This window comes from Petaurus breviceps, unplaced genomic scaffold (genome assembly GCF_028583685.1).
Source record: "Petaurus breviceps papuanus isolate PSGF00001 unplaced genomic scaffold, PetGlider_PUasm1.0 90903, whole genome shotgun sequence".
Taxonomy (NCBI): Eukaryota; Metazoa; Chordata; class Mammalia; order Diprotodontia; family Petauridae; genus Petaurus; species Petaurus breviceps.
The window spans coordinates 169,342-196,736 of NW_027187376.1; the positions used below are offsets into that span (position 1 = coordinate 169,342).

Consider the following 27,395-nt stretch of genomic DNA (forward strand, 5'->3'; position numbering starts at 1 on the left):
GCTGGGTCCCTTACAAGCCATTTGCCTGTTGTGCTGTTTGCTAGTAAGTCACTTGGGACTGGGCACTGAGCCTCCCCCCTCCTTTTGTCTCTCCCCTGACAGGACTGAAGCCGTACCAGTGTCCAGAGTGTGAGTATTGTACAAACCGAGCAGATGCGCTGCGGGTGCACCAGGAGACTCGGCATCAGGAGGCTCGGGCCTTCATGTGTGAGCAGTGTGGCAAGGCCTTCAAGACAAGGTTTCTACTACGCACCCACCTTCGGAAACACAGCGAGGACAAACCATACGTGTGCAACGTGTGCCACCGAGCTTTCCGCTGGGCTGCTGGCCTACGCCACCATGCCCTCACCCACACTGACCGCCACCCTTTCTTCTGCCGCCTCTGCAGCTACAAGGCTAAGCAGAAGTTTCAGGTGGTCAAGCATGTCAGGAGGCACCATCCTGACCAGACTGACCCCAGCCAGAGTGTGGGCAAAGACCCTACCACCCCAACAGTGCATCTTCATGATGTGCAACTTGAGGATCCTACTTCCCTACCCCCTGCTGCACCTGAAGGCTGAATCAGACTTTTGAGAAGTCATGCATCAAGGGACAAGGGCTTGGACCAGAACCCGCTACTGGTACTGAGGAGGGGCGAGGAATCACAGGCTTTGTCCCTTCTGGGAGACTGGAGCCCTCCTAGGACTGTGCGTAGGGTACTGTGAAATGTACAGCTGTGTGAAAATGACTGATCAGAGGATGGCTTATCACATTTAGGGTGTTAGTCCTCAGGATCCCGAAGGTTTTCTTCTAGAAATCCTCAATTTAGGGGCTTGGAGTTTATCGATTCTTTAAAGGCCTTTTCTTCTTCCTTGTCATGTCTTTCACTTGTCATGTCATCATCATCCAAACATCTTTATTAAGCATCTAATGGCATAGACTTTGTACAAAGCAACTTCAACAGGATGTGATCTCTAGCTTCAGATCCATGTCTGTCTTTTTCTTAACATATCTTAACCAAGCTGCCACTTTATTCTCCCCTTCCTTCTCAGACTCTTCTCTGAATCTTTTCCGTCCCCATTGAAACATAGGAGTCTAGTGTCAGGTGTGAGGGCTATGCAAGCTTTCACTCTTGTCCTTGCTTCTGACCCCTGCCCCCCTCACCCCAGCTCTGAAAAAGGGTTGGGTAAAGGAGGTTTAGCAGGAGGGGAGGCCTGGAGCAGATAAACAGTTTGTATTTCCTCTTTTTCCATAGGAATCCCCAGCCCTGAGACACACCCAGAGGCTGACCAGCAGCTTTCAGGAGCTGAAGGGCAAAGAGGGCTCTGGAGATAATGGCCCACCCAGGGCCTTCCTCCATGATCCAGGAGCCTTAGGTGAGATCTGGCTTCAGGCCTTGTGCATCTTTCTTGCCTTTCTTCCCTTCTGTGCCATCCACCCCACCAGGGTGCTTTTCCATTTCCTGCTCAGCACCTTTGTTCCCTTCATCTTACCTTCTCTCCCCATCCCCCAACAAAGCTGGACCCTGCCCTTCTTCACTGCTGGGGCCCTTTTCTACCTTTTCCTATGCTCCCTACTCCAAAAGAAGGACAAGCCACATTCTAGACTGAATTAGGGGGAGGAGCTGTATTTTGTACAGGCAGGCCTAGGAAGGCCAGCAGGAGATCTAGGAGAAGTGTTTAGTGTCACTCTTAAGAGGTCAGATGCAGTGCTGTCCAGGGTGCAGTGACCCGATTGTCCCACAGCCTCTGCCCCAAGGGCCCTGGCTTCTTCTTTTCCTTAGCACTTACAGCAAAGGATGCAGAGCCCTGCCTTGAAACTCCAGGTACCATTTCTGGGTTCCTCAGCCCCAGGCTTTCTCTTCATCTCTGGCTGCAGCAGCCTTTGCCTCCGCATGGGAGTGAGAATCCTGGAACTGGACCCTGGGGTGCCACAACAAAAGGAGCAGCTTCCAGGGAGAGCAGGAGCAGGGGATACTGGTGGCATGGCAGAAAGCAGAAAAGATGCAAAAGGCCCGAAGAAGCAGAGACCTAAGAGGAGAGGGAGGATGAGGCCTCTTTTCTCAGAGTTGGGCAAGGGCCCAGGGATGCAAGGAGAAGCTCCATCTAATCTGGGAGCCCTCCCTGACACCTGCTAAGAGAGGAAAGAACCATCCACCTGAGCTGCTGACGCTTCTTACTCAGTCGTCCTCATCCAGCTCTTCCCGGATCTGGATGTACACAAAAATGGAAGCAGGGTGGAGACTCGTACCGTCCTTTGAGAGAAGATGTATGTGACGGTAACCTGAGCAAGGAATAAAGCCCAGTGTGGGCATGGTGTGGGAGAGAAGGGTTTCTGAAGATCCCTGTCCCTTAGCTAGGTTGGGGTCAGGGTCAGCCTGCTGAGAGACACAGCTTGGGTAGGATGGGACAGACAGGCTCACCTTGTTGGACACAGGTCCAAGGTAGTGTGTACTGACCAACAAAGTCATTTCTTGATGCCCTGTCATAATCTTCCACCACAAATCGTAGGAGGGCAAGCTCTGGCACCCGGACTCGGAACTGCAGTGTCTGCCCCCAGTAAGGGTTAAAACCTGGTGGGCCAGGAGACAGCATTGACGCAGTAAATAGCTGTGAAGAGGGAAGGGGGCATGTGGCAATGCCTCCCCCTACCCTTCATGGGACCAGTCTTCCTCACCATTGTTTTCCACATGGCTGGTCTCCTGCCGGGCTGTGTCTCCTGGCACTCCATAGATTTCTACCCGCACCAGGGGATCCACAATAGAGCCCTCTTTGCTGTTGGCCACTTTAGGTAGTTGCTGACCACTGATCACCTGCAACCAGACAGTGACCCAGAGCTGCCCAAGTAGTTCCCTCGGCCTCTCTAAATACTGCCTTCGTTCCAGTTAATATCTGGAATATCTGGTGTCATTTTCTAAGATGGAGTTTCTTAGACTTCAAGTTTCTTTCCATATATGTACTTTGCAGTTTATAACACATCCAAACAGAACAATAAGATTTAAACGAGTATCTAATGTTGCTTCTACATGTTCAGTCTACCCATGTTAATCCTCACCATCCTGCCCCACCTCCTTCACACACACTCACGCTCTTATTTCCTCAAAGCACCATACCTGAATGAGAAGAGTCAGCGTGGGACTGGCTGGTCTCTCAGGATGAAAGGAGCTTTGGGGGTCACACAGAAAAGCTGGCTTCAGCACATAGCCACAACCACCATTCTGACCAAAAAGCCCATCACAAAGGTCCATCTCCAGCCCTGCAGTCTGAATGTTGAGGGCCACTTGACAGGCCAGAGAAAAGGGGTGGGAATAATTCAGATTGTGGCGCATGGCCCAGTAACCCCACCCCTCCCCACTCTGGCCTCTCCCCCAGACTTAGTCTGCCCCTTCCGGAGCCCCATCTCCCACCCCCAGAGTGTCTCTGCATTTGGGTGTCCACAAGTTTTTTCCCTTTTCAGTCTGGGCCCGGTCTCCTCTCACCCATCTGGCAGCCTGCATTCCAGAGCTCCTGAGGGCTGTAATTGGAGGAGTCTGTCCTCAGACCACTCGGATACACTCGGCTCAGCTGCCATGCATTGTGCTGCACAAATTCATTACCTGCAGAAGGAGTTGGGAGTGAGGAGCTGCTGAGCTCTCCAGTCTCCAGCAGAGCTAGAGCCCCACCACACAGGACTTATCTCCGTAGGACCTCTCTGAGTTACTGTCTCCCCAACTTCCCCAGCTTGACCCTCAGTCTCCTTTTCTTTGGTACCCTTTACCTTTCTTCTGTTTGGACACCTGCTCCTCACAACTGCTTCTGCCTCCTGTCCTCATGCTCCCACCCCCATAACCTACTCCCTCTCTGTCCTTGGCAGCCTTCCTGTACTTTGGTGCCCCAGTACACCACACCCAGCCTATGTCCCTCCTCTCGATTTCACTCTCTCCTTGTCCTAACCAGCCTCCTTGACCAGGCGCCGGGCCTTTGCCTCAGAGAAGGATGACGTCTCATAGAGGCGGTAGTGAGCCTTCGAGTGCGAGAAACTTCGAAATGGAACACTCTTCATATAAACAACCAGGGCAGATAGGGCTGGGCACAGGGTGGTCTTGGATTTCTAGAGAGAAGAAAGCTGGTGGTAGTGGAAATGGGACAAAGAAAAGAGAAGAACCTGACCTAAGATTGAACCATGCCCCTCATGCTAAGGCCCTCCCCACCACCACCACTAGGCTTCTCCTCCCAACCCTTCCCTCCCCACCTCACCTGCTTGGGCAGGAGAGGGGACCCAGACATGGGACCAAGGACCTGGGGCCCAGTCTGACAACACACAGACGGACACAACAGCCGACAGGACACAACCTGGGGGTGGGAACGGGAATAAATGCAGCCTGGATACCCTAATGGTGTCATTGGGACCCACCATATGCTCTGGGTATGGATCGTCTGCCTGGGCACGTTCATTAGCATCTGCTCTCTTGCAATTGGGGGGGGGGGAGGCGCAGGGACTGAAAAGCAATGGGGAGTATTTCTCTTAAAACTACTAATCTGAACTTTGTATCTCCCCCCAGCCAGTGCCTAGCAATGTTCTACAGCTAGTAGGTGCTTAATAAATGATTGTTGATTTTAAAAAGCCCTTGTCTAAGTGCATGAGTACAAATAGTTGTTAATGGTTTGCATCCTAGCCCTGGGAACTCTGGGTATGCTTTCTAGAATTACCATTCATGTTAAACACAAACAATGAGGTATCTCACCAGCTGGATAAGGTTAAAAGCCTCATCATAGGAACAAAGGAGATATATAGATACTACAGATAGACCCAGAGCTAAACTTCTCATCATGAACCTTAGAGGCTTCCACCAAATTGCCTACCTTCCATGTCTTCTGACTACCCTTCCCCACCTCAGCAACCTGTCTCTACACAGCTAACCACCACCTTCCCATATTGGGAAGCTATCCCTCTTTTCTGTCAAACTTTTTCTTCTCTCCCTCTACATTTTGCTCAAAACTTGCCTCCATAAAACTTCCCCACCTAACTTCCCTGGATGACATAATTCCAATTACTCACAACAGAAATATCTCTGTGTTCTCTCATGCACATGTGTACATATAAATGGTATCATCATGCCTGTCAATTTCCTAAGCAAGTATGCTATCTCCCCCCACAACACAAACACATGCACACAATTAAATTGTAAGCCTCTTCAGGGACACAGATTTTTGCCCTTTACTCCTTTGAATCTCCACCATCAACTGTTGCACGGTTGTGCAGTGATAGTGTCTCACAGAAATCCAAGGGATCCTGCAGCCAGGTTAAAACTACCTCAAGCCCCACTTTCTTTTTCCTCTTGTCCTCATTTCGAGCTGTCTCATCAAAGTCCAGTACATCAGGCTCCAGTTCTGGCTCGGGCTCCTCCTCTTCTTCAGGCTCTTCCAGCTCCTCAGGGTCCCCTGGAGCCTCTCCAAGCTCCTCCTCAAGTGTCCCCATCTTCTTCCCCTTCAGGAGAATCTTCCCTCGAAGTTCCTAACAGTATGAGAGGGAGGGAGATGAGGCAGGACAGGTTCCAGACCTTTCTACTATGGAACCAACCTGAATTGCTCATACTGAAGCACCTCCAAGCAGGACATGTAAAGGGTGTATGCATCTGCAGATCACCCCACAGAAGGTGAGAGCAAGGCCTGAGCCACCTTAGGGTGAGGATTTGGTGGGAGGGAAAGAGCACTAATTCGGAGTCAGAAGATGAATTTAATTCAGGGACTCAACCTATGGATAGATTTCAGGGGTATCTATGAATTTAGGAAGGAAATTACATCTTTATTTTCCCTAGCTCTGGGTTTCCTGGTTCATTCATTTTATATACTTAATGCACTCAAAAACATTATTCTGAAAAGGGGCTGCTTTGCCAGACTACTAAAAGGGTTTCACACACACACACACACATGTTGAAGAACCCCTGGTATTTGACCCAAAAAATCTTAAAATCTGTGAAAGCTAGATCTAAGAGAAGAGGGTGGGGAAATAAGGATACCCATACCTCTGGGGATGGCAGTTGGGTGGGCAGGAGCCCATCCAAGGTGGTATTGAGCAGTCGCTCTCCCAGGATCTCTGTCAGGTGCTGGGCAATGACTTCTTGTTGTTCCCAGCTACAGTGATTCTCCAGGGACACTATGACTGGGAAGTCTGATGTCTGTATCAGGGATGCAGTATTGGTTTCAGATACTGGATCCAGGCCTTTGAAATGACATCTCCCACCCTCCCCTAATACTTGCTAACCCTGAGGTCGCTAGTACCTCAGTCTTCACCTAGCAAGGGCTTCCCCAGGTGTCCTTGAACAGAGCTGGTCTTGACACCCCTTAGAATACCAAGCTAGGTCTCAGTCTAAATCCCAAAGACCACTCTCTAGGGAATTTTATCATTAGGCCGAGATTGGTAAAGGCTCTTTGGGGCTGGGCTGGAAGTCCTAGATTTTAACTGTAGGAAGTATGGTGCCATTCACCTCATTTCTATCTGTAAAAAATGACTCTAAAATTTTAGAGCTACAGAACCCACAAAATAACAGTGAAATACATCTCCAGCTGAAGTCAGCCTGGCAAAACTATGCCAGGAGAGCAGAAGCAGCTTCTCTGAGTACAACCTCAACCACAGATTGTGTCTGCTTGCTAAGTACAGAGAAGACGTCCACCGATGTAAGTTGGCTGCTAGGTGATTAACTCATAAACTCCAAGGTCTCCATCTCCCTAGTTCTCCAGACATCTAGCCTTCCCTCTCCCCAGTTCTCAATTCTTCCCTCTAATCTACTCCTTCCCTGCCCCTTAGACTCCACAGTCCCATCTCCTTATCTCCCCACTCCCAACCCCAACCCCAGGCACTCTTTGCTAAGATCTTCCTGCCTCACTTGTTCCCCAGTCTCAGGTTCCATACCTGGAAGGCATACTGGGCAATCGTAGCCACAACATCTTGGAAAGGGATCCGAGAAGTCAGAGTGTGTCCATGGTAAACAATGGGTTCCCCACTAGGTCCATCCCATACATCCACTTCCACACAGCGACATCCCCGCTTCAGAGCCCTGCAGGACCCCTCCAACCCCAAAGGGCATGAAGGGTCAGACAGCCTTGCTCATAATAATTTTCTCTCACATATTTATATTAGGGCTTTGTAGCATGCAAGAAACTTTCCTTCCCATTTTCTCCTTTGATCCTAATAACTATGCTGTGAGGTAGGTGGAGCAGGGATTTTTTTTAAATTCTATTTTAGAGGTTATATGACATCAAGTGACTCCCAAAATCTATAAGTAGCAGAGCTCAGATTCAAACTCAGGTCTCCAGTTTCTTAGTCATGTACTAGACTAAAAATGTTTTTAAACATATGTTTAACATTGTTTGTTAAATGAATGAATGAATCACAGGATAATAGGATTTTGAAAATAGAAGGGACCTTGGAGATTATCTAGTCCAATCCTCTAATTTTAAAGACCAGGATTCAAAGAAGTTAAGTGATTTATCCAAAGTCACACAGCTAGCAAGTGGCAGAGCTGGGATTCAAACCCAAATCTTCTGTGATTCCAAATAGCCTCCCCCTCCCCTTGCTGAGACCTCCCAAATTTCATGACCGTATCATGAAGTTCAATTAACTCCATGATAAAGAGGAAAGTAACTCAACCACCCTTAGGAACTCCACCTGCTCTCTGTTTTCTGGTCTCCAAATCTACTGATATCCCAGGAACTCTCTGGTCTCCCCACTTCCCTCAATCTCTCCACACCTACAGATGCTTCAACCCTCATTCCACCCCCCTGGGACCCTAATGATACCTCCCTCCCCCACTCCACAGAATTCCCTGGGATCTTTCATGCTACCACCCCATGCTTCACACCGTATGTAGCCTTCCACACTGCTCTGTCCTCGAAGCTGGTCCCCCAGCAGGTACGTGTTGTGTGAGGAGTGAATGAAGTAGTGATTCAGTGGATAGCTCATGTCCTGGTAGACAGGTCGGCAAGCTGGAGAGAAGATATCTCCATCGGTGGAACAGAGGTAAGCAAGGAAACCATCTATGGTCAGTACATGCCGCAATTTGGCTGTAGAAATAGAGTGTTAGATAGGAAGACCCTGTCAATGTCTGACCTGAGAATACAGCTATGCCCCCTGCCACAATCTTTACCACCCCAACCCAACCCACCCTACCAGTCCTGGCTAAGGCTATAACTTCGGCCATAAGGAAAGAAGGGGATATGTGAGGAGGAGGAGGAGCTCAATATCTAGACAGCAACAAAGACAGTGAGAGCCTCCCTTTGAGCTGGTCACTGCTGCCTGCATCTCTGAAAGTCCAGTTGGTTGTCATAAGACAACCACATAATTGGCATAGATTGAGGCCCAGCCAAAGGAGCCACTGGTTTAGAGATTAATTCACCTTTTTGTGTCATAGCCCCCCTTTGGGAGTCTGGTGAAGCCTTGGGACCCCTTCTCAAAATCACGTTTTTAAATGCATAAAAAATGCATATTTTTACGAAGGAAACCAATTATATTGAAATAGTTATCAAAATATTTTAGAAACAGGCTCATGGATCCCAACTTAAAAGCCTCTGGATAGGACTAGACTAAACCCCTTCCATCTCAGCCTCCAAATCCTGATCAAGAAATGCCCCCTCTTTACATGGCCTTTCCCATTTAGTGCTACCCATCCTTCAGTTATTTTCATGTCAAAACTCTGGCCTCTAGAACTTACTAATAGAATGATGATGATAACATTATTAACTCATGTTCATATAGAATGGTGAGGTTTTGAAAACACAGGGTAGCATGGGGAGGCAGCAATGATGGCAGAAGCACTAGATTTGAAGTCAGTGCGGACGTGGGTTCAAATTCTGGTTCCTCTCTATGTCTATGATCTTCAACAAATTATTTCTCCTTTCTGGCCCTCACAGTCCTTGTTTGCAATAAAATAGGGGTGTGGGACTAAATAATTTCTAAAGTCTTTTCCAACTGTCAATCCCATGAACCCTGTATAACGGGTACCTTAGAGGTAGAAGGGACCTTAACAGTCACGAAGTCTGACTCTCATTTTACGGATGGATACACTAAGGCTGAGTCTCGGGGTCATTAGTGAGACTTGGATCTCCTGATTCCTAGCCCATGGCTCTTTTCACAACATTATCCATATGGAATGTTATGTCTTCCTGTCACTTGTATCAATTTCAGGGTTTTTATTAATGAATATCTGTTTTGTCTCTCCCCTTAGTGAACAGGGACCATGTGTCCTTCTATATCTCTCTTCTTCCTCAAACAGCTATTTAGGTTCTGCATGAAGCAAGGAGCCAATGCCCAGTGGATTGAAATGATGGCGTGTCTGCCTTTCTGTCTCCCATTTATGTCAGTGACATTCATTCAACAGATATGTATTCAATGTCCTACTATGGATATATGACAGAATGGAACTGATGAATTCTACATCCAGAGGGACACTAGTATTTACTGTCAGTCATTCAATCAGCGAATATTTATTAATCACCTACTATGTACTGGGCACAGTGCCACACACTAGGGCTACAAAAATAGGTAAAAGACAGTCCCTTCAAGGAGCTCACAGTCTGATGGATTTCTGTAACTTACTGTTCCATCATTCTTCCTTTCAAACCCTAAACTTGAAGAAAGTAATAAGAGACATATAATTCTCCTCTGGTCGAAGGGAGGGAGAAGGTCAGGAGCCAGGCAACCTGCATCTAGAGTCCAGCTCTCACACACATTTCTGACTCTCACTCTGTTGTCTATAATTCCCCAAAGTCGGATCATAGGTTTAGAACTTGAGGAATTTTAGAGATCATCAAATACAGCCTCCTCACTTACCAGATAAAGAAGCTGAGAGACCCATAGTAGGAAAGTGATTTAACAGTGACAACAGTAGCTAGCATTTATACATATAATGCTTTAAGGTTTGTGAATCATTTTACAAATATTATCTTCACAACAAACCTGGGAGGTTAGGTACTATACTGAGGCAAACAGAGGTTAAGTGTCTTGTCCAAAGTCACACACACGCACACATATTCAGTTAGCAGAGTGTGGATTTGAATGTAGGTCTCAAAACTTTGAATTGAATGCTCTGGACCAAAGAAGGAAGGATCCTGACTCAGTCAGAGAGACAAAGAAGGTTTGCTGTATTTATTACAAATGAAAATATATCATAATCATCAATCTATAGCAACCCAATGAATCATCTCTAGTCAAGTTCGGTCCAATGCTGGACTCAACAACTAAAGTTAGATGGGGGGAATGTGGGGAGAATACAGTGAAAAAAACAAAAAAGACAGATTAAATCTGGGAAATGAAACCTTATCATTTATCTCTGAGAAGAGAAGACAGCAGAGGGATCATGGAGTGATGGATAGAAAGCTGTCCTCTGACTCAGGAAGACACAGATTCAACTACTGGCTGCTAGGGTGTACATCAGGCAGAGTCCTGGGCCTGGAGTGAGGAAGACCTGAGTTCAAATTCAGTCTGAGACGCTTGCTAGCTATGTGGCTCGGGGCAAGTCACTTAACCTTTACCTTAGTTTCCTCATCTGTAAAATGAAATAGTAATAGCACCTACCTCCCAGGGTTGCTGTGAGGACTAAATGAGATATTTGTAGAGCCCTTTGTAAACCTTAAAGCACTACATAAACACTAAATATTGTCATCGTCATCGTTGTTGTTGCTTATTATTATTTATTCTGACTATGTGAGCACCAGGAAGCTCTCTAAGACTGGCAAATTGTAAAAGAGTTGCTTATCTGCTTCGGTGGAGTGTCTCCTCGTTAGGGAGCACCCTATGCTGATGAAATAACAGGTTTGGTCCAAAATTTAAATTAAAATGTACAGAGGTGTTTAGGTGGCGCAGTGAATACAGCACTGGCTCTGGAGTCAGGAGGACCTGAGTTCAAATCCGACCTCAGACACTTAACACAAAAAACTAGCCGTGTGACCTTGGGCAAGTCACTTAACCCCAATTGCTCTACCCTCCCCCCTCCAAAAAAAATGTACAGAAAGAAAAGACAGGTAGTCGATAAGCAGTTTAGTCTCCCTCTCTGGGGAACATGGAACTGAAACTGCAGTAGATGGAAGTTAGGCACTCGAATCTCCTAATAGTGAGGGATGAGAACAGTTGCTTGGCATTAGTCAGAGGACCTGGGTTGGAAGCACTGTTGTCCCCTTACTACCTTGTGTAACCTTGGACAAGTCTCTGCATCTCTAGGAGGCCTTAATTTCCTCATCTGCAAAATGAGGGGATTGGTTTAAGTGATTTTTTCCACAGTGGATAGAGTGCTGGACCTGGAGTCAGGAATACCTGAGTTCAAATCCTGCCTCAGACACTTATTACCTCTGTGACCCTAGTTTCCTCATCTGTAAAACGAGATGGAGAAGGAAATGACAAATCACTCCCAAGAAAACCCCAAATGGAGTCATGGAGAGTCAGGAACGACTAAAAATGACTGACAAGGAAAAGCTCTTTTCTAAACCTAAATCTGTGTTTCCATTAATGGTTACTGTGGCAGTCATTCCTTCCCTGAAGATTTAGTCAGTGTCATCAGCCATGATCCCCAGAGATAAGATGCCACGATTGGGAGCAAGAACAGGGATTTGTAGCCAGTCCAGGATTAGATAAGGGGCTCCTTGTGAATCTGTACTTCACCCTCTGGCATCCCACACCATCATCCTGTTCCCTTTCTTTCTCTCTTCCCCAGCCACACCCCCAAACACATGTACCACTCTCTGATGGTTCATAGCGAGCAATCAGCTCCAAGGCAAGGTCAGAAGCATGGTCTCCCTCTTTCTGCTCTTCCCGAAGGAAATCCACAAACTCCAGCAGCGTCAACTTCTGGCCATCCCCTGAGAGGGTTTCAAACAGCTCCAGGATCTCTGAGCGCTGGGTCAGGGCCCGATAGAACTCCACAAATTCCTCTCCTTCCAACATCCCTGACTCTGACTTGTCTGCAGCCTGTGTGGGAAGTTGTGGGGATGGAGTTTTCAGGAACCCCATTCTCCATTCCCTCAGCTCCCCAACCAGGCATCAGCCATGCAAAGAGATTATGAGAAAATGATATGATATCCCCTCTTTGTCATTTAACTTCTCATGCATCTCATCTCTTGTGAGACAAGATGCATATACATCTTGTCTCCAATATCAATGTCAATTAGTCATTTATCAAGCCTCTACTATGTGCCAAGCACTGGGGACACACACATAAAAGGCAAAAGACAACCCCTGCCCTCGAGAAGCTCACAATCTAATGATAATCCAGTATGATATTACAAACTCCTTAAGGAATTATGCCTTAGATTTAAAATAGATCATAGAATTTAGAGTTGGAAGGAATCTTACAGATCATCTAGTAAAGGGATTCACCCTTACAGCCCACCATGGGGGCTGTGGAGTTATTGGAAGGCTTCTGGGAATCTATATGTAAATATATAAATAAGCAAACATACCTTCTGTAGATTGAATAATGATGATGATGGTAAAAGATAATAGCTAGCATTCATAAAACATTTTACAGTTTACAAAGCATATATATATATATATATATATATATAAAATTTCAATTCTTATAACAACCCTGGGAAGTAGGTACTTTATTATCCCCATTTTACAGGTGAGTAAACTGAGAGAGTTTAAGTGATTTGCACAGATTTAGTAAATTTCTGAGACAGGGCTTGAATTCAGGTCTTTCTGATTCAAGGATAGTGCTCTCTCTAAATGCCTTACACACATATGGAACATATATATGGCTTTTTTTTCAAATGTATACAGATGCTTTTTTGGTTAATAATATAATAAACTAATTTTAATAAATAAACTAATTTTAAAGCATCGTAAGATTAATACTAACTTGTGCTTATTCTGTATTTTCCCAACCAATGTATATTCACTACAGTACTATCACATAGAAGAGGTAGTCTGTAAAATATTTTATCATCAGAAATGAATCCTCATACCCAAAAAGGTTGAGAACCATTGATCTAGACCAATTCTAGGTGGTTCTTTGTATGCCCTTCCCCCACAGTGTCTAGCTAAGCAGATAGACATTTAATAAAATATTAATTGATTGAACAACTAAATGATATCAAGGGGTGGCTTGAGCAATTGAGGTCAACTGGACCTTTTCATCCCTCCCCACTAGGACACACACCTGGAACAGCTGGAGAGCATGCTCAGGGTCCATGTCTACATTCATCAACCGTAGTAATCGCTGCACTTCCCGGAAACTCATTCTACCATCCTGGTCTTTGTCCCCCTGCTGAAACCAATCACTCAGCCATCTGCATCAGGGTGAAGGAAAACCCATAGGCTGGATTTGGGGGTTGGGTTTTTTTTTTTTTGAGAGGGTAGTGTTTTAGCATGAAGGATAGACAACCTAAGGAACCTGAAATGATTCCATACCTTTTGACCCATCAAAGTACAATAATTTCTCATCCCAAATACCTTAGCATATCAGACCCTTATTTGGCTTCTTTGTCCCAATCTTTGTTTCCTCCCTTTTCCTCTTCCTTTCCTGAGCATGACATCTCCTACTGCCCATTTCTCTTGTCATTTTCCCCTGGGGTCCCATCGTGCTATGCTCTTGGGCCCATCTCTGTTACTTGTGCATCACAGGGCATCCTCATGCTGGGCCAAAGTCATTGATCTGCCCAGGATCCATTCCCTTGCTCCACTTCTGTGACTCCCTTTAGTTCAGAGGTTCTTAACCATTTCTTTGTGACATGGACTAATTTGGAAGGCTGGTGAAGACTAGGAACTTCTTTTTTCAGAATAATGTTTTTAAATGCATAAGATTACAAAAGAAACCAAATATATTAAATATAGTTATTAAAAAATTTTTTTTGAAAATTCACATACCCCAGGTTGAGTCCTTGCAAGGGATAGAAGAATGGATGAGTGGATAGGTAGGCAGATAGATAGATAGATAGATAGATAGATAGATAGATAGATAGATAGATAGATGGATGGATGGATGGATGGATGGATGGATGGATGGATGGATGGATGGATGGATGGATGGATGGATGGATGGATGGATGGACGGATGGATGGATAGGTGGGTAGACAGATGGATGAGATGGATAGATAGACTGATAGGCAGATAGAACATGTGTTACTATGTGACAAGCGATGGGCCGAGCACTTCAGCACCCTTGGACACTGCTACACTACACACACTCTGTAATTACCTTCTAAGCCCCCCTCCTTACCTCCACCTCAGCCCAATCACGCCCTAATCCTAGTCCTCGATGTCGCATCATTCCTCTGTTCCTAGCCCTGATATCTCATACCATTCTCTGGGCTCCTCCCACATATACAACCAGTTTCCTCACTGGAAGGATACTGGTCCATCTTCTCTTGCTGGTCCATGCTGGTGATAATCTCCAGCAGGCGTCGAAGTCCTTGCACCCAGCTCTGCGCCTCTTGGACGCTGCCTGCCACCAGGTCCAGGTTGGGGCGGCGCCCATGGAAAACCACTGTGAAGCCGTGCTCTAGAGGGATTTCATCGGCTAGGCTTCGCAGCATTTCTGATTCATGGCCCTCTCGAACTGTCTCCACATCGGAAATGGAGACTGAAAATGGAGTGGAAAGAGCAAGACAAAGGAATGGGAAGGAAGAAGAGTCAGGATTTTGTTTTGTTTTTTAGTTCATAGGCTTTCAAAGTCAAGGACATTGTTGTGAGGTCTCAGAGAATCTCAGAAACGGAAAGGAACTCAAATATCATCTAGCCCAGTGGTCTTTAAACTTATTGTCTTAAGAGACCCCTTTAGACTTTTTAAAATTATTGAGTGCCCCAAAGAGCTTTGGTTTATGTGGGTTATATCCAAGAGTGTGCTGGTAAATGTTTAACAATTGGCTTTCCAGAGGGAAAAATGTACTTATGACACACTTTTAAGTTTTATGTGGATAATTAACATTTTCTCTAACACTTTAAGTTTCAATGATCAATAAAACAATAAATCAAGTCCTAATTTGTAGTTTGCCAATATCAGAGGTGTAAATAAATATTCACATTGAAAATTTAACAATTGACTCTCTTGAGCTGGTATGAGCCAGCACCAGCACATGGTTATACCTATCAATATATAACAGATATTAAAATGGATAAAATTTCAAAATATGTATTAATTCATTAAAATTATAAACAATTACATATTAACATAAATAACATTTTAAATTAAAAACAACTATATTTTCTTTTAAAAATTAGTGGTTAGAATGGCATTATTTTATATATTTTCGCATGTCTCTTTAATCTCTGATAACAAAAGAGATTCTCGTGTCTACTTTTGTGTTCATTCTGTTGTGAAATGTTTTGGTTGAAATAGATGAAGAAAACATGGCTTCACACAGCTTAGTTGGTAAAAAAAAAAAAGGAGGAGTATTTTCATGAGCAAATAATGTCTTAGTATTATTATAAAGGAGGGTAGTTAGGTAGTACAATGGATAGAGAGCTGGGCCTGGAAACTCTTTGTGACTCCATTTTGGGTTTTCTTGGCAAAGATACTGGAGTGGTTTGCCATTTCCTTCTCCAGCTCATTTTACAGATGAGGAAACTGAGGCAAACAGGGTGAAGTGACTTGCCCAGGGTCACACAGATAGTAAATGTCTAAGGCCAGATTTCAACTTAGGAAGATGAGTCTAGACCCAGAACTCCAACCACTATGCCATCTAGCTGCCCAGTGTATGAAAACTCATGAAAGGGTAAATATGCTACAATTTAGAAATTCTTATTGAACCTAATTGTCTGATTCCAGTTCTGCAAGGGAGAAAACTAATCATTAGCTTTTCCTGTCTATCAAGGAACTAAATTGTTTAGCTCTTCTGAAAACACTTGAGATTAGATCTCATTTTGGCCTTTACATTTTAAAAGACCTAGAAGGCCTTCAGTTTCATAAGCAAATTGCCTCTGGAGAATTAAAGAGAGAATGTGGACAAGAATGATATAGGATAAGAAGGCATGCTGGGTTGCTGTCTGTACTGCTAGAGGCAATATCCATATTAATGATACAATAGATCTATTGTTATAAAGTATCCTAGTCTATGAGTCAAAAGATGGCCCTCTTGGAGTGATCAGATCATAAAATTCTAGAACTGTTATAATGGACTTGGCCAATGGTGTTTATAAAATGTTGACATTTATTTCATGTGGAGTTTTGAAAAGGAAATAAGAAATCACACACCTTCCCCAGACCCAGCTCCTCCCTAGAAACACAATCATTGTGTCAGAGTCCCAGAGGGGACACACAGGCACAGATATAGTTGGCTCACTCGGCAGATACTTTTGTTAGTCCCTGATACCTGTCCTTAGAACTTAATCTCTCAGTGTCTTTCTCCCTTTCCCCGTCATCCCTTTCTCCGCAGTCACTCACAGCTGGGTTTGGTCCTTCCACCAGCCTGCCGGGCATACCAAACAGTCATTCCATCATCCTGTAGTCTATAGTATCTCTGCTTCTTCCAACTTCGGGATTTGACCTTGCGTAGCATAGAACCATTCTGCATCAACAGCAGATTGTCATCCAGAGGCAGCCCTACAGGTGGGGAAGGCAATGTAACAGAAGGTCTGGTTGGGGAATTGGAAGAGACCAGGTAGACAGCTCTAGGACTTCATCCAAGTCATCTTGGTCACCACTTCTAACACTGCCTCCTGCCTCCCCACATTGTCCTTTCTTCCAACTGATACTCACGAATGCTGTGCAAGGGTGATGCCATGACCCTTGCGGCTCCCAGATTTTACAGAAGGCACCTGCTGGGGCAAGAGCGAATGTCAGACAATGGGGTTATCTTGAAAGTCACACATAAGCAAATAATCTCAGAAATGGAAAGGACCTCAGAGGACACTGAGTCTAATCTGCACTGGATTAAGAATTTCCTCCATAACATACCCAACAAGTGGATATCTTGAAGACACATAAAGATATGACAACATACTTTGTGAAATAATCAAACTACAAATCTACATGCATTCATAGACTGTTAGAGCTGGAATGGTCTTTAGGAATTATTGAATCTATAGAAGCATATATAATACTAACACTTCACTAGCATAGTAGCTAAGAGGTGCAGTGGAAGACCAGAATTCAAATCTGGCCTCAGACACTTGCTAGTGATATGGCCTTGGACAAGTCACTTAGTCTCCATTTGCTTAATAATAATAATAATAATAATAATAATAGCACCTACCTCACCCGAGAGTCAGGAAGATAAAAAGAGAAAACTGTTGTAAAGCACTTTGCAAACTTTAAAAAAACACACTATCATAAATGCTAGCTATCATTGTTAAGAAAGATTTGGAATGCTACCGGAAGTACTGTAAGAAATGATGAACAGGGGTGGCCAGGTAGCACAGCGAGTAAGAGCACGGGCTCCAGTGTCGGGACGACCTGGGGATTGAATCCGGGCTCAGACACTTAGCACCCACCCAGAAACACCTGGCCGTGTAACCTTGAGCAAGTTACTTAACCCCAATTGCTTAACAAAAAAAAATGACGAACAAGTCGATTTTAGAAAAAAACATGGAAAGACTTGCATGAAATAATGTGGAGTGAAACGAGCAGAATCAAGAGAACATTAGATACAGTGTCAGCAATGTTGTTTTAAGAATGACTTTGAAATGATGTGAACTAAAAAATAAAAAGTTAAAAAATAAAAGGAATGACTTTGAGTGCATAAGTTATTCTGAGTACTATAAATACTCAATTCAAGTACAAAGGACCTATAAAGGAAGATGCCATCTACCTCTAAAAAAAGAACTGATAAATAGAAGTATACATAATATGGTTTTACACACACACACAGATATCTATATCTGTATATATCTATATATGATATATCTATCTATACATATATATGTGTATGTCAAATGGTGGCTTTCTCTAGTGAGAGATAGAGAGGGACAGAAAGAGATGGTTCAGAACTTAAAATGTAACAAAAAATTAATTTAATTTAACTTTAAAAAAGAAAAAATATATCACAAGTGACTTAATCCAAAGTCCTCGGACTCAAAAACTAATTTGTATTCTTTGAAGGGAAGATTTTATCAGTTTCAGGAAGGACTCTTTATTTCCTGAAATTAGGAGACTTGGATTTGTTTATTTCTATCAAACAAGAGCATAAATGTCTTTAATTATATTAGGAGAAATATCTCTTTGTTCACCTTTGACCAAATTAAAAGGGCAGTAGCTGAAGGAATGATTGATTTTAGAAGTTATCTTTTCTAAAAGTGCACCAGAAATAATATTACTTTAGTTTTGTTTCAGTAAATAAAAAAAAAAAACCTTACATTTAACCCCTGTACCTTTGGTTTATTTTGGTGTGGAAGTATCTTTTGTTTTAGTATGCTTGTAGAATGTGGGACAGCTAGGTAGAACAGTGGATAGAGTGTCAGACCTGGAGTCATGACTCATCTTCCTGAGTTCAAATATGACCTCATAAACTTGCTAGCTGGATGATCCTGGGCAAGTCACTTAACTTTGTTTGCCTCAATTCCTTATCTATAAAATGAGCTGGTGAAGGAAATGGCAAACTACTCCAGTATCTTTGCCAAGAAAACCTTAAATGGGGTCATGGAGAGTCAGACAAAACCGAAAAAATGACGGAACTGAATCTGTAGATTGTAAGTGGAAATTACCTGGGTGGTAGAGAATTTCGATCAGCACTGGGAACTTTGCCAATTTGGACCTCTCTCATAGCTGGAATGTGCATCTAATAATAAATCATCTCAGAGCTCTTGGCTAAGTTTTTCTTCCATAAGTTCAATACTCTCATCTTGCTGCTAAGAAAACAGAGACTCAGGGTGGTTAACAGGACTTGCCCAATGTCACATAGCAAGGCAGTTGGAGAGTAAGAAGCAGAACACAGTTTTCCCAAGTCCTGGTCCAATCTCTACTCTACTACTTTCGGAAACAGACACAGATCTTTTGAACTACCAGTCTACTAATGCTATTTTAAGAAGGAAATAAAGTTAATCTGGTATAATTCATTTTTATTTTTAGTAAGCCTATACTAATTCCTAGTGATCCATACTACCATTTCTATGTGTTCACAATTCATCTGTGTAATAAGCTGTTCTAAAACAGCCTGGGGATTAATGTCAAGCTCACTGAAAGATTCTTTTCAGGGTCCATTTTTTGAAAATCAGGACTTCCTCCTGTCTCTGGTGTTTTGACATCTGTCTACAATGTCTCAAAGATAGAACATCTCTCCTGCCTAAAGTTTCTTCAGTCATCTGGAATCTAATTCATCCACACCTAGAGACATGAATCATTTAGAATCTAGGTGTTTCTTTATCTTGTACTTCAAATACCTGATTATTTTAATATTTCTATTGACATAGCCTGCTTTTATATCCCCTTTATTTCTGAATATATCCTTTCCCTTCCTCTACTCAGTGAGCTGCCCATGCCTTGTAAGAAAGAATAATAAAGAAAAAGGAAAAGAAGTTTAGTAAAAGTACATGGGTGTAGTAGAAAAAGTACCAGGTTTCGAATCAGAGGACCTGGGTTTGACTTACTACCTGTGTAACACTGTGCAAGTCATTTTTTATTTTTTTGCTTTTTGGAGGGCAATTGGGGTTAAGTGACTCACCCAAGGCCACACAGCTAGTAAGTGTGTCAAGTGTCTGAGGCCGGATTTGAACTCAGGTCCTCCTGACTTCAGGGCCAGTGCTCTATTCACTGTGCCACCTAGCTGCCCCGAGGCAAGTCATTTTTAAGTCCCCAATTTTCCTCATCTATAAAATGAGAGGGGCTAGCCCTCTCTAAAGCCCGTTCCAGCTTAACTGTATGACCCCATGGTTAGCTGAATCTGACAAAATAGGTAGCTCCACACCTATAATATTGCAGCTCTGCAAAGGAAAGAGAGATTGCTGTTGTTTAGTCATGACCCCATTTGAGGTTTCCTTGGCGAAAATACTTGAGTGGTTTGCCATTTCCTTCTCCAGATCATTTTTACAGATGAAGAAATTGATTCAAACAGGATAAACTGACTTGCCCAGGGTCACATTGTACATGTCTGAGGCTGGATTTGAACTCAGGAAGATGAATGTTCCTGACTCCAGACCCAGCATTTTATCCACTAAGCCACCTAGTTTAGGGAGAGATATATTTTCTTATCTTTGAGACCAAGCCTGCTCATCAAATACCTCTTCAACCTATGTTCTTCAATATTTTCCAAGATGAAAACTAGAGTAATACAGAGTAGAAAGAGAAGGAAGCTATATTTCCTTTTAAAATACCATTTAAAAAGAACTATTGTTTTTTCCCCAATTTTTATTTAGAATTTCATTTTTTCCCCAGTTACACATAAAAATAATTTTTAACATTCATTTTTAAAACTTTGAGTAAAAAAAAAAAAACAATTCTTAAGAAAGTGTTTGCATTTGCCTAAATTTTATTGTTTTAAAAGAAAAGGAACCGAGTTAGATCCAGGAACCTGTCATCAGAGTGGATTCATTCTGTGTTCTATGCCTTGTTACAACCAAACACCCCACGTTAGCCATACAGCCTCCAAGTCAGACTTTGCTCCTCTTACCCAGCCTTAGTGGGGATGGGGAACAGCAAGGTAGACCCATCACTGTAAACACCTTTCAGAATCTTGAAATCTGCCCCTTTGTTATTTTCTTGTTTAGCTCCCTCACGAGGCTCATTTTTCAGGCTTGTCTGTTTCTTAGTTTTCTGGCCATTGAGAATCACAGAATGTTGGAGGTGGAACCTCATTCCTTGGGTCATCTAATACAACCACCTCACTGAGCAGATGAGTAGCTTAGGACCCAGAAATAACTTAAGCCAGTGTGGTGGGGTGAAAAAATATTAAGCGACCTTCACATACTTGCCCCTGCCTACCTTTCAAACTTCACTGCACATATATTCCCCCTCCTATAGTCTGAGAACCAGTCAAACTAGCCCTCACCTGAAATGTATTTCCTCCTCACTTCTACCTCTTAGAATCTCTTCCTTCAGACACACATCTCAGGAATCACCACCTATAGGAAGTTTTTTGTCTGATTTCTTTCCTCCTTTGCCCAAATTGCTAGTTATCTCCTTCCCTAACTACTTTAAATTTTAACTGGCTTGGCTTTATTTTGTATTTATTCTATATATTTAATATTTGTTCCATATACTAAAATACATAAATATTTGTTCTATATACTTATGGGAATGTAAATTCCTTGGGTAGGATTTGTTTCATTTTTTTTTTTATATTTGGAATTCCCAGAACCTGGCATGGCATCCCAGGGCTGGGACTCAGAGCATTCTTTTAGAAGGGACAGCCCCTTTTGATTTCTTCTGAGGTGTAACTAGTATAGAAATTGAAGAGTAATACAACTGACCCAGCCCTCAGAAAAACAAATTTCTTTCCTTGTTTTTAAAAGATCCCAGAACTGGCCAGAGCTCTCTCCCCAAAACTAGGGTGTGAGCTCTCCTTTCTTTCTCACTCCTGCCAGACATCTTATCCCAAGGGCTGGGCACTGACCACACCACTTCTCTGTCCTTTGATTCCTCTCTTTGTGGCCATAAGAGATAGAGCTGTTGTTCGTGTTTGAAAGGTGGGACTCACTTTATTCAGCCTTGGATTGTCATGGATACTGGAGCCTCACAAAGGACCATGAAATGGAGACAGAGTTAGAACAGGTCACTGTATCTACTGTTTAACAGTTGGAGGAAATGGCTTTGATCTCCCTTGTCAAAACTTCCCTATCCACCCTTCCTCCATCTCCACATCAGGGTTTTACCTGTGTTCAAATAAGATATGATCATCTGTGGTGCTGATTTCATCTAGAAGAGCATTTTATGGGTAGAAGGTCAAGACAGAGGAAGGAGTTGGTCTTGAGACAAGGGATATGTTAAAAGACTCTTCTTTCCAGGAGCAACAGACCTTCGTTGCCTTCATCCCTGGGGGCCACCACATTCCCTGAGAAATGCATTTCTCTGGGCTGTCTGCGTGGCTCTCAGAACTGACAAGCTGCTGAATATGAGGAAGCAGATCTAGGCCACAGTCACTATCTTCTCCCACCAGATGGCTACCTGCCCTCTCCAATTCCAACTCCCCTTTCCTCCCTTTCTTAGCCCCATCCACTTCACACATAACCCTTTCCAGCTGATCAAAAGCAGTCACATCTATGGTACTTAACTGCTGTTTGCCTCAGTTTACTCATTTGGAAAATGAGGGTAATAACGGCTCCTACCTCTCAGGGTTATTGTGAGGATGAAGGAAGCCCTCAGCACACTGCCTGGGACATAGTAAGCATTATATAAATGTTAGATGCTGTTGTGTTGTAACCACACAGGCCTGTCCCTGACCCTAAATTCCTGGACCACGCTCTCATTTCCTTTCTTGTCATTCCTCATACAGTGACAGTCATTTTGCAACATCTACAATCTTCTTCTTGTCTCTGTCTTGATGAGTTGAGTCACCCTCCCCTCCACACATGGTTCTCATGCTACCCATCTTCCATTAACATCTCTCAACTATCTTCTCCTTCCATCCATCCTCCTGTATTATTTGAACTCTATCTGTTACCTAGATCCATAGCTAGGCATTGTTTTTGGCTCAGGGGCTAACGGCACAAAAACAAAGGACTTTAAAGAGAACATTTTAGTATAAATTAGTTTGATGTATAGATAGAGACTCCCTTCTGGATAGACTCCAGACCATAGTAAAGCACTCATGTGTGTATGTGTGTGTGTGTGTGTGTGTGTGTATGTGTGTGCCATGTACACCCTCCAGAGCTCATCTCAAATGCAAGGTAGAAGAAGCTAGGAAGGAGGAGTCAGTAGGTGGTGATCCTCCTAGTTTATGATTCTTTTAGGGTAGCTAGATGGCTCAGCGGCTAGAGTATTAGACTTGGAGCCCGGAAGACCTGAATTCAAATCCTGCCTAAGATATTGACTAGCTATATGACCCTGAGCAAGACACCTACCCTCTACTTACTTCAGTTTCCTCATCTGTAAAATGGGGATAATAGCTTCTACCTCTCAATATTGTTGTAAGAACATGCAGATATAAAACACACATGTATACTATATATGTATATATATACATACACACATACATATATATTAAAGCTTAATAGCTTAAAGCTGAACTAAGACTTTTGGGAACACAGAATACATACATACACACACACATACATCCTGTCTCCTCATATCTTTTTTTAAAATCTTTTTCTATTCCTGTCCCTAATCTCTTCACCTCATCTTCTCTTCCCTCTTCTATCATTCTTTCCCCTCATCATTTTATTCTCAAAACTCAGTTCCTTTCACTTCCTTGTTCCTTCTTCTTATCACCTCCACCTTCTTCCTCTTTATTTTCAGACCTATTCCTATACCATCTGAGCCTGTCTCAATTCTAGTCATTTCCAAGGTAGAAGACAAAATGTTTAGGCTCTGTCCCTAGGACAGGCTTCCCATCTTGGCTTCAATATCTTCCCATTTCCTACTAGGAGACAGGATTTAAAAACATTCTCCACAAGAGAACTGGAGTTGGAACCCAAATGTCCTACCTACTAGTAATTTTCCTAGTGCCCAAGGTGGAATTGGGGCAGATGGGGTCAAAGCAATGGCTAGTGAAGGATTGAGGATTTTTAATAACATGTTTAGAGAGATGGGTGGGGGAAGAGTAGGGGTTTAAAAAGTCTTGGGACTAAAGTGGAGTAGGAACAAATTTGGGTAATGGCATGAGGGAGTTTGGATTCCCAGCAAAGTCAGCATGTCAAGATGAAGACAATGGATAGAGACAAAGAAGCACTCTAGTATCAATAATGCATCCCATCTTCATGCCCTATTCTTCTCCACCTCCCTCCCCACTAGACCCTGGGGAGCAGAGGAAATGATCTTTCATGCTATAACTGGGAAACATGAGGCATAGATAGGAAAGACTCTTAGTCCAGAATTGCAGGGTCAAGCTTCAAGCTCTGACATCCACAGACCACATAGCTTTGATCTAAATTCTTGGAAAATGATTGCCCTAGAGTGACTGCTAGCAACCTTTAGATAGTACTGCTTCTGGCTGGGATCCCAGGGGTTCTGAGGGTGGGGTTGAAGGGCAGCATCTCCAAGAGAGTGGAAGGAGAATTTAGGTCATGTTCCCCATGTCCCTGCTTCCAGGAAGGGCTATATAGCTCACCTAGTTCAGAAGAAAAGGGAGAATGAAGTCATGGACCAAGATCATAGAACCATGGAATGTTGGATCTGGAAGGGAGGTCAGAAATGGTTTGAGTCCAACCTCCCACTTTTACATATGAGGAAATGGAGGTAATGAGGGAATATAAAGTCTGGGAAGCCCTCTGTGAAATAACACACATTCAAAAAAGCAGAATTAACTAAAACAGGGCATTAATTAGAACACTAACCTTGACCATTAGCCATCACAAAAGAGGAAATGCAAATGAGAATTCAGGGACTAAGATTCCTGATAGGGACTTGGGAGAGTGACTGAAAGGTTATAACTTTTATGCACTGAAATGTATTTAAATGTAAATGGTTGTAAAACATGGTTAATTAGTTGTGTCATGCTTAATATTGTTTATAATTATTTTTTAAAGAAAAAATGAAAATAAAGAAGTTCCATTTTGGAATTTCATTTTGCTTCCTATAGTAATATTTTCCATTCTTTAGAGATAAGGGATGGGGAACAGACCTGTGATTTCATTAGCATATACAGGGTGCTTGCTGGTGAGGCAGCACCCTCCATGAACAGCAGTTCCATACCTTCTCTGCAACTTCTAGCCATATGGAATTGTCTAAGGGTGCTCAGAGGTTGAATGACTAGTCACATCTCATGGCAGGAATTGAATCTGGGTCTAATGTTCTCTCCACTCTGCCATATTGGCTGATGACTGCCTACTATGTACAAGATCCAGTGTTGGGTACTTCAAGATATGAACATGCATAAGATTTGGGTTATTTAGGACAGGACAAAGTCATGGGTTTAGAATAATTCAATGCCCTCATTTTACAGATTAGAAAATTAATGCCCAGAGAGATGAAGGTTAAACAAATTAGTAAAATGCAGAATTAAGATGTGAATGTGTGTCTTCTGCCCACTTAGGTGGGTTTTAAGGAAGAGAAGAACAGAAGACAAAGAGGATTGGAGAGTGTAGTTCAGGCATAAGGGATAACCTATGTTATTAAATGTTTAACAACTGGCTGTCCAAAAAAATGTATTTGTGACATACTTTTAAGTTTAATATGCATTCTTGAAATTTTAACTTACTTTCTTAAATTGACTCTAGACAATTCAACAAAAGGAGAAATCAAGCCTTTGCTGCTCTGATTTCCCAGTTGTATATGCTCATATTGACAATTTAATTATCTCTCCAAGAGCATGTACAAGTTGGCTCCAGAACAACCATCAAGATTCCTAACCTTTTTTCGGTCCTGGACCCTCTTTGGCAGTCTGATGAAGCTAATGGACCTCTTCTCAGAATGTTTCTAAATAATTGAAGAGTATGCTAAATTTCAGTGAGAAGTTAGTGAAAATAAAGATACAAATTTTCCCCACCTAAGTTCATAGACACCACTACTCCCTGCTCCCAAATCTATTCAGAAGGGCCTTGAACCTCAGGTTAAGAATCCACACTCTAGGAGCTCCTAGCCGCTAGGGGACAAAAACACATATAAAGGGATTGATCTTTGAAGAGATGGACCTCAGGCTACTCTCACATACCAAGTAGCGGGTAAAAAGACAAAAGGGAAGTACAAATAAAGTACCAAGAGACATCAGAGATTTCTGGTTAATCTGGATAAAGGATAATGAGATTTGGTCTCATTAGGATGCCATGTCTGCCAATGGCATTTCCTCAGCTCACCTCACCTTGATCAACTTCTCTCAAAACATCTACCAGTAAAAAAGAATCGTTTTGGCCTCACATTAACCAGCGTCCACAAAAATATTCCATTGCAAAGCTTTGCTTAGCTCAGAATATTTCCACATTTCCTGTTCTGGGATGTTTTCTTTTAGGGAAAGATACCTCTGTAATACACTGGTGGCCAGGAACTGAAGGCACAGTAGTCTGAGGCTTGAACATCTTCGTTAAATGCATTGCTACTCCTAACTACTTACAGCCTTAGGAGACCTTTGCATGAAGTCAACTTTAAGTTTTAAAAGATGTGATTTTATGGTCATTGTAGATGCTTTCAGCTTCAAAATAAGAAAAGAATTGAGTCAGGAGAATCAATTATACCAGCGGTGTTCAAAATAGAATTAAGTGATGAACATTAGAATTTGGGATAAGGCGAGCTAGTCCTGGACTCCCTTTGAGGAAGCTTAGTTATGGAGATAGCATACAATTTCCGTGCCCACCAAAGTTATCTGGTATATAGTAGATCCTCAGTAAATGTTTGTTCATTCCCTGTCCTCTACACCATACTCACTGTTCTGAGAACTCTCCATTGACCCTATTCACAGTCTAAGAACCAAGTGTTTTGAACTCAGAGCCTTGCTCTTTCAGGAGAAGTTTAGGAATTTTCTTCTCAGTTTAATCTTAGGGTAAATGACCACAGTCTTGACCAGTAAGGAAGTTTGGTTCTATTGTTGTTAATGATAGGACCCATCCCTCTTTGAATGAGAGACAGAGACAGAAAGAGAGACGGAGACAGAGGGAGGGAGGGAGAGAGAGAGACAGAGAGACAGAGAGAGAAGAGATTGTTGAGTACTGGTATGTAGTCTAGACCGGGCAAGAGGATGGAAAGCAAAGCGCATAAGCCAAAAACAGAGCCTAGGGGCAGGTTGTGCAAAGCGGTCCCTGGAGGAGAGAGCTCTAGGGATGAGCCACAGCGATGGGTCCCACGCACGGGACAGATCTGGGTTAGGGGTGGGGAGGGATAGGAGAGTAGGTAGGAGTCAGAGGTTCGGGAGAATCGAGGGAAGCACAGTGGGCTGGGTAAAACTGAACGAATCCCGCAAGTCCTCTTACCGTGGCCAGGATAATCCCAGGTCCCGGTGCTGGAATTCCTTTGCGCTGCAGTTTTTTCTCTTCTTGCTTTATTGTCTCCCCTTCTTTGCTTCCCTCCCCTCCTCTCCCTTCCCCTCCTTCTTCAGCTGCAGATCTTCTAGCCACTGCGACTGGCTGAGTTACAGCAAAGCGAAGTGGGTTGCGGGCGGGCGGAGGTGAGGGCTTTGCTCAAGCCTGCCTATCAGACTCTTAAAGGTCCAGGACACTGGGCTGGGCAGGGAATCTGACAAAGGAGGAGGGGTATGAGTAAAGGGGGTCCACCTCTTCTCTGAGAAAGGGCATTGGCTGCCTCTGTCTTGATTCTAGCCCTTACCCTAAGTCTTCGGTAGCTCTCAGAGTGAAATCTAAGAAGTATCTGAAGCCTGTACAATTTGGTGAATCACTGCTTTCTACTCTGGTAGTTTTCCTGTGTGTAACTCTCCGGTCGCTGCTATCTTTCGTCTCTTCAACAGTTTCTGTTTCAACTGACCAGGTCCCAGGT

At 43.3% G+C, this 27,395-nt stretch overlaps 2 protein-coding genes across 8 annotated transcripts in view; one reads left to right on the forward strand and one right to left on the reverse strand.

Moving 5' to 3' along the window:
• Window positions 1–4,584, forward strand: part of ZNF142 (zinc finger protein 142) — a 20,224-nt gene extending 15,640 nt beyond the window's left edge. For 4 of the 7 annotated variants that reach the window (XM_069075139.1, XM_069075142.1, XM_069075141.1 and 1 more), the window contains one exon: window positions 103–4,584. In XM_069075139.1, coding sequence (XP_068931240.1) covers window positions 103–560 — 458 coding nt within the window. In that variant the 3' untranslated portion in view covers window positions 561–4,584. The remainder of the gene's footprint in view (window positions 1–102) is intronic. The other 3 variants (XR_011165878.1, XR_011165879.1, XR_011165880.1) reach the window with 3 other exon arrangements.
• Window positions 2,135–27,395, reverse strand: PLCD4 (phospholipase C delta 4). The gene is made up of 17 exons (XM_069075145.1): window positions 26,876–27,395; window positions 18,590–18,733; window positions 16,647–16,705; window positions 16,332–16,490; window positions 14,303–14,531; window positions 13,109–13,238; window positions 11,685–11,916; window positions 7,820–8,021; window positions 6,871–7,015; window positions 5,984–6,136; window positions 5,272–5,472; window positions 3,912–4,068; window positions 3,458–3,574; window positions 3,092–3,258; window positions 2,656–2,791; window positions 2,402–2,551; window positions 2,135–2,262 (listed from the first exon to the last, which is right to left on the reverse strand). The coding sequence occupies exons 3-17, from the start codon at window positions 16,669–16,671 to the stop codon at window positions 2,159–2,161; spliced, it is 2,307 nt and encodes a 768-aa protein (XP_068931246.1). The 5' UTR covers window positions 16,672–16,705; window positions 18,590–18,733; window positions 26,876–27,395; the 3' UTR covers window positions 2,135–2,158.